Raw genomic sequence first — 7,974 nt, forward strand, 5'->3', positions numbered from 1 at the left:
ATGGGTTAGTCCTGGTTGTTAGGTTGTACGATAAAAGACTCCTCTGCATCACCAAAAAGGACAGAGGAACAAGGCTGGGTGGGCAACCCCAGTAACCTAATCTGAGAAGTGGAGCCTCCCATCTGGCTGCTCCCAAACTCATTCTTTTATTCTTTAGAGAAAACCAACATTGTAGTATTCTGTAATTATTTTCATTGAATTGCCTTATTTCCCTCATAATTACTTACAATTCATTCATTTCCCTCATGAAATCATCTTATTTCTACCTATATTTGCCTTCACATTCTGTCCTTATCACCCCATAAAATTCAAAATTTAACAGGGTAAAGTAGCTTTGAAAATAAGATTGTGTTTGTGCCAATATGCAAAGTGGTTGACTTGAAGACTGCACCTTGACCCTGGAACTCCTGGGAGGAAAACAAATGCATCGTATTAACTGAACAACCACATATCCCTGAAGTCCAGTTATCAGTTGTCTGGAAGGAAGCATATCTTCATCTTTAAATGAACAGGGGCATTTCACTTGCCTGATTTATTCTTGGCTTTATACAGGCACATTTCTTTGCTGCTGGTTTTCGTGACAGCAGCTGCTTTCTTTATTCGAGGACTAATTTCCATGAAACTTCTACAGTTTATCTGTTAATATGGAGTCTTACCTTTCGTCAGGAACTAGACAGCAAGTATGCTAGGCATTACTTCAAGCTCCAGTTACGTGCTGAACAAAAGCTATGTGACCACTTTTGCTTCAAGTACAGTAAACAGCTGTCATTAGCTACTGTCTTGTGTGGAAAGGTCACCACCAACTGAAAGTGACCCCCAAATATATACTTTCATCACATCCATCTTTTCTGTGTGCAAATTCCATTGAAAACCTAATTCTGATTTGTGTTAAAATGTGGCGGGGTTTTTTTAAGAAGTACCCACTCATGGTTTTATACAAGCTTTGCAGCATCTGTCTATGATACATAAATGTTTCTAATGCAGTCTCTTGCTCAGAAGAATAAAAAACACTGCTAGCAACTTCTAAAGATTTTACACTCCATTTAGAATGAAAAAGTGCTTCTCTTAAAAAATACCTAGAAATTATGACTGGACTGCGTAGGATTATAACATTTTTTATTATGATTACCTATGATAAAATTATTTTTTATGTGTAAACTGTTGTTTAACATCACAAAAGTCTTGACAGATTACAGAGCAAAACTTCCCAGCTGATTTTTTTTGTCAATTCCCCAGTCTACTGAAAACTGCATTAACATACATTTAGATTTTACAGATAAATCAACACTGTTCTAAATGCCCAAGATGTTGCAATATTTAAGCTTACAATGTATGTTTTAAATATTTAGTCCAAGTAGTGTTAAAGGGACACTGTCAAACTCTTATGACTAAAACTTGGTAATTCTTAACAAAAATAGTCAGAGCCAGTTCTTTATACTTAAGATGTATCATTTACCTAGTAGTGAATTTCTTACAATACAAAAATAATTTCAAGACCCTCAAAAACTACTTTCAACTGGATTATAGCAGCAGTATACTAACACACCCCATTTTGGGCTATGTTCACAAAAAGCTCAGTTCTGAGCTAGGAAATTATCCCCTAGATTTGGTCAAGGAAAAAAACCCAGGCAATTGCTGTTATCAATGTACACTTAATGGACTTAAGCATGGCTTAACAGGGCATTTTGACAGTGATCTGGACATTTAAGGATCTTGTAGCCGATACTGAGCACAGATTTAAACACAAGTGATGGAGGGTATCTTTCCTTTTGAATTGGCATGCCTGTGAGCCTTCTCTTTTACAGTACAGTAAAATCTGGCTACAGGGCTTCTAGTATTGGATCAAATAAACAACCGATAGTGTTATAACCAAAATGCTCATTCAATGTGATCTCACTTCTCTTAATGAACATCTGCAAAATTTTAGCAACTGGCATACATATGGCAGGCTTTGTGACGGAAGAGGTCTGTCTGTCCGTGTTACTGCACGGGGTTATCACCAGTGCTCCTACAACCTTCACAAAGCATAAAGCAAGACTACTACTGGTTTTATGCCACAGATGGCCACTTTGAAGGAATTCAACCAATTACTGTTGGGTAACTGGTGTAAGCTTCAGTGCTATGCATTTCTTCAGCCATTCTGACTTTCCCGCTTGCCACCTCAGATCTGTGATTGCCCGCTGTGAACCCTTGGCTATCAAGAACAGTGTCTGGACTGTTACATAAATAGCAACATGCGTCAGCAGGCTAAAAAGGAAAGCCACACTGTGGAGTTTGCCCTGGGCCTCTTCACTGGCTTTTTTGGCTTTTCCACTTCCCAGCCTCACCTGTATTTCTTCCTCTGGCCAAATGAGGCCAAGATAAAAAGCTCTTAGCTTCATTTATGACAGAAGTCTACCCAGTGCTTAAACGCTCCTCATGCAATGCACGGATGTACTTGGATTTCTCCAAAAAAGAGGCTATGATATCCGAGTGATAACAGCTGTTTCAAGTGCTGCATTGCTACACCTGTTCTGCCCGCTCACAGTTTTGCTTCAGCTTGGAGATAGGCACTGCTAACAAGAACTAGGCACGTCACAACCTATCAGTACAAATCCCGGTGAAGAATATATTCAAATAGTAAAGGCAGGAGTGCAGTGATCTGTGAAAGGGGAAAAGTATTACATAAGATACTCTCTTTCATAATTTTCAGACAGAGATGCTTTTTATTTTGCAACTGTTTTTTTTCACCAGAATTTATACCTATTAAGAAGGCTATCAATTTCCACTCTCCTATGCCTTAGACAGAGCCCAAACTTTGGGCTCCCTTTCTGTTGGGTATGATAAGAGGAGGGAAAAAAGCTTCCCTATAAAGTGAAAGCCAAACAAATACGGTTAAACTCCACTAAAACTTGGGAAAAACATTTGCACTCTTTTTAGGAAAGTATACATGTCTATATACAAAAATAACATCAGACAGTGTCCTTTTAAAAAAGTTAAACATATATATATATATAGTTAGAATAATTACACAAACTTTAACCATTTCAACAGCTTTTAAATATCACACATTCAATTTTCATAAGCAAGTTACAATGTCATTTAGCATTTCTCAATGTATTCAACTTTTTTTGGAACAGAGTCAAATGCAATGCACTTTACTTTTCATAAAAACCATACGCAGCAAACACCTCATAAGCAAAGCAAACAGTAAGCAGTTCAAGTTACATTCACTATGTAGTAGCAAGTGTACCGGCTGTTTAATCCAGCACCTGCAGTAAGGCAAGGTCATATTAAAACCTCCATCCTTCCCCTACCACAGAGCATTAACAACCGAGTTACAGTCCAATCACATAAAAATACTCTTCAACACAAACAAAATCTTTAAGCTGGTCACAGTCCAGTTTTCTCAAATTTACAGAACAACTGTAAATAAAATTGATTTTATGAGCTCATCAGAAAAAATGAAACACATCAAGCAACGGCTCAATCCACTCTGTACAGACTAGTTTAACACATTAATTCATTAGTTCACAAATTCTCTTAGTTCCTAGCTCGCACACCTATAAGCAAAACAGTTCCCCAGCTGACAGTGAGAGTGCTCATTCCTGCTCCTCTGTCATGGTGCAGCCGTCCCCTGCACCACACCGGGAAGCATGAAAGCCTCAACAGTCCATCTGCTGCTGGATGCAAATCAAAAGCTTTTTGGGTAAGCTGATGTATCTATACCTTCCAGCTTGGAAGTTTGGTCTATAGCATTTCCATACGTTAGTGGATTCTAAAGAAACTGCCAGACAGCTACTTTGTAAAGATGCAGGCGATGATGGGTGCAGCAGACACCGCGCGGCAGGTGACAACGGCTGCAGAATGGCCCTTACCTCCTTCTGCCCACCGAGTCCTGCGCAGGTGCTGTTCTCGCTTTGACCTAATCGCGCTGCTCCCAGCACACACCAGGTCTTAGCACGAGCTGTGTTAGGCCAAAACCTGAGCAGGAGTTGAGTGAATAGTGACAAACCTAGTGCTACATCAACAGGGCTTCGGGCATGAACGTAAAGCCTCTCATTTTGGCATATATGCATGTCAGAATCGTAACAAAAATAAAACAATGTATTTCAATTATGATACATATGCAAACATGCCCTGAAAAAATAGAAAGAAAAATGGTAGCTTTGGCTAAAGCTGCTAGCTCACATATTTTTTTATAAAAATAGGAATAAAGTAGGCAAAAATAGGGAGAATTTTTGCAGCTCATCTGAATCAATTTGCCAGCTCTTTACTAATGCATACTGCTTGTATCAACACTTTCACAAGCCATTTGGTTTTCCAACAGGGAACAGATCACACAAAATGCACTGTCACTACGAAGTGACTCTCGAATTTGTAATGCGAAGTGCTATGCTTGCAATGGATCTCATGGCACAAGTAGAAACCTTGTGACAAACTCCAGCTTGCGAAATGTAGTTGGAAGCTAAACGATACAGCGTTTCTGCCCCAAAGATGTTAAAGTGCCCAGGCAGTACCTTCTCCACCAGACCTCTGTCCACTAACTCCATGAGGCGCTGGCAGCTTGCAACGTAGTCACTTATTCTGCTGTACGGAAGCCAGTCAATCATGGATCCGTCGTACACCACGTCTCCGCTGAACAAAATCTTCCGGTCTTTGTCATGTAAGCAAATACTACCTCTTGAGTGGCCAGGCATGTGCATGACAGTAAGCTGTCGGTCTCCAAGGCTGATGACATCCCCTGCAAACAAATGTGTTACAGGAAAATGTGTGCATTTATCATGTATATTAAACACCACAAAGAGTACGACTTACCCATACCCTGAGAGTCTGTACATACTATATGTCTGCAACAATGGGAGTGGGACATTTATTTTCTTGGTGAATGCCAAAAAGGCATCTGAAAGATACACTTGACATCAGGGTATTTGCCAATAATAGTAATAGTTAACACAGGCTTGGGCTGTATTAATGGAATCTATTCCCACGCTAATAAACTAAACAATGTGAAAAGAAATGTGATAGAGAAAATAAAACAGGAAACAAGCAGAACACATATAAGCTGGGTCTCCTTTGAAAGTTTACAAAGTAAGTGTTTCACAATTTATTATAATTTTACCCTCACTTAATTCGCCTAGAATTCCATTGCTGTTACTTTTGAAAGGCAGGATGACAGAACATAAATTGTTGGAGGAGAATCAAGACTGGCCTCCACACACTTTCTTCATCTCATTCCATCAGATATATAAAAATAGAACTTTCTTAACATTAGGTCATTGTTTTGCCAGCTTAAATGTGAATGCCTTTTCATTGTACTAGCCACTGAACTGGTACTTTCAGCAGAAAGTCAGTCTAGGGATGGAGAACAGGCCAAGCAAGTCTGCTGTTGATTTTGGAATTGTAATGCCACCTTAGTTATAAATGTGCAAACCCCATTAATTTACAGGTGGTAAATATGTGAACTTTAGGGCTGTATAGGGAAAGATGACTAACATATAAGCAACCTTCTCAGAAGCAGCTGCTTAACAACTATATGAAATAATTCTAAAAGAAGTAATATCCAGTACCATCCTAAAATGATGCTTAAAACTGTAATATGCATTTCAAGTTCCAAGGAGAACAAGAAAAAGGCACCAAGCCTCTACTGTATGAGAAATCTGAAAGTTACAGATCTGTCTCACACCAGAGAGAGGGGCATGCTACAAATTTACTCAAGACTCAGCAAACCTAAAGGTACTTAACCCTTGAAAGGCAGCTCTTTCGTGACAGGACCCGATGCGCTTTGGTACTCAACTGAAAAGGATTACTGAAAATGCTAGAAGAGAGTTTGGAAGGCACTGAACAGCTAACACCTGACCACGCTGTACCTAACACGGAAATTGACCCCTATGTCCACAGAAGCAGCTAGTTTCAAAATCATCAGAGAGAATTTTTAGCCAAATTCTCTGTCAGGAAAATGTTGAGAAGCCTTGGTAGGAGAAAGAAATAGGCTTGACTATTGAGAAGACTGTGCAGAAAATGCCTGTATCAGTGAATGAAACAACAGTGGAGATGGTGAAGTTAACGGAGCCAAGTGTTCCAGTCGGTTTCAAACTGCTCCTGGCACTGAGAAGAGTACAAAGAAGCAGAATGTGGCATCCAAAATTTAAAGAAGAAATGCACAGAATTTAAGAAAAAAAAAGGGCTGGGACAGCTGAAGGAAACTCTGAGTCTTAGAAGATACCAGTGACTAGGAAAACTGTAAAATGGTAAGGCACAATACAAGTAAATGCAATTTTAGCTAGAATAGCCAAAACAAAAGGTGCTTGAAAGATCTGGTAGGATTAAGGTAATGCAAAAACCAAACTCAAGAAATGAAGCAGGCAATGTACAAGTAAAAGCTGCGGCTTTGGATTTTAACAGAATATTGCCCCTGCCACATTCTGTATTTTCAGCATTACTGGATGTCCTCACCCCACAGCACTGAGATGACATGCCACTTCCATACAGTATGTCCCAATGAACGTTATCTTGGAAACTCTGATGCTACTTTGACAGCGAGTCTGCTTGTTCTTTTACAAGATTACTTTTAAAATAATTTTCAAGAAAGAAAAAACCAGCTTAAACTTCTGTTGATTGACTATAGTTAAATGTCACATCAGATCTCCTCTGAAGTCTGCAGTAAGTTCAGTTCTGCTTTTCCAAGCACCTATGCAGGATGGCCTAATACAGCCACAAAGAGACTAAGTCCCCTGCAAAAGGTGTCACCTCCCTGTCAGACAGCTACCCTTTAACTTCTGCTTCACCGTACTGTAGTTAGGTTGGTTGTTGCCAAAATAACCTAGTAATTTTCACCTATGGGAGACTATAAACAGTGGTTTTTAATCTGTGACAAGCCACTTCGTAAATGTTACATTTACGTAAATTCTGTAAAAGAAAATCTGTATTGTTCGCAGTATGTATTTCAATAAATGGCTTTGTTTACACTGCTCTGCCTTGACAGTTTATACGTAATAAGGGTCACTGAATGCCAGAACTGATTGACACGGTGACATACTGTTAGAAGCCTAAGGCTAAACCTGGAGTGCTCAATTAGTCAGTCACTCATTACTGTCGAGCGATTCTCATTCCAAGCAAGGAAAAAAAACCTGCATCAACAGGCAAACAGATTGGGCCAGCACAGGGTACTTCATGCACCTTTCTCAGTTCCTGTCGGTACTTTCAGGACCGGTAGAAACAAGAGTTTAACGCACTACCTATCTTTTTCGTCCCACGCTGAGGACTGCGGATGGCTTGTAGATTCTGCAAAGCGGGTCGCGGAGACTGAACGTCAGTGAAAAAAGAGCGGCTGAGCTATCCTAAGAGGAGCTGCATAAAGCCGTGCGAGAACAGAGGCAAGAAAGGCGCTACTCTGCGACCCAGGCTTCAGAATCACCAAAACGCTTCTTTAAATTACGTCAGCTCAGGCATTAACACAAATACTGACTCAGAGGGAGAAGCCCAGCCCGGGCCCCCGGCCGCCCTTACCCTCCTGCAGCAGGCGGGTGGGCCGCACGGGCGGGACGCGGAAGTGCCGTGCCCGCCAGCCGGGCCGCGGCGGCCGCGCCACCTCCCGGTCCGACAGCCAGGTGACGGCCTCGTAGTTGTCGCCGCGCAGCAGGGCCGCGGCCTCGGCGCTGTGCACCGCCACCTCCTCGAAGTGCTGCAGCCCGCCCGAGTGGTCGAAGTGGACGTGGGTGGCGACGGCCAGCAGCGGCCGCGGACCGGCCCCCTCCGCCGGCGCCAGCAGCCCGGCGGCGCGCAGGTAGTCGGGCAGGCTGCGCAGCCCCAGCCCCGCGTCGATCACCACGTCCCGCTGCGAGCCCCGCACCAGCCAGATGTTGGCCCGGTTGCCCGACTCGTAGAAGCGCTCTTGGATCCAGAAGATGCCGCCGCCCAGGTGCTTGTGCGCGAACCACTCCAGGGCCGACATCGCCCGGCCGCCGCTCCCCGACGACGAAGCCCCCCCTCAGC

The 7,974-nt window shown here is 42.2% G+C and overlaps 1 protein-coding gene across 1 annotated transcript; it reads right to left on the reverse strand.

The window, feature by feature from the left end:
• Positions 1 to 2,100: 2,100 nt before the first annotated feature.
• Positions 2,101 to 7,933, reverse strand: MBLAC2 (metallo-beta-lactamase domain containing 2). The gene is made up of 2 exons (XM_075488507.1): positions 7,489 to 7,933; positions 2,101 to 4,723 (listed from the first exon to the last, which is right to left on the reverse strand). The coding sequence occupies exons 1-2, from the start codon at positions 7,931 to 7,933 to the stop codon at positions 4,338 to 4,340; spliced, it is 831 nt and encodes a 276-aa protein (XP_075344622.1). The 3' UTR covers positions 2,101 to 4,337.
• Positions 7,934 to 7,974: the final 41 nt, after the last annotated feature.

The sequence above is a fragment of the Mycteria americana genome, chromosome Z, assembly GCF_035582795.1.
Source record: "Mycteria americana isolate JAX WOST 10 ecotype Jacksonville Zoo and Gardens chromosome Z, USCA_MyAme_1.0, whole genome shotgun sequence".
In the NCBI taxonomy this organism is placed as follows: domain Eukaryota; kingdom Metazoa; phylum Chordata; class Aves; order Ciconiiformes; family Ciconiidae; genus Mycteria; species Mycteria americana.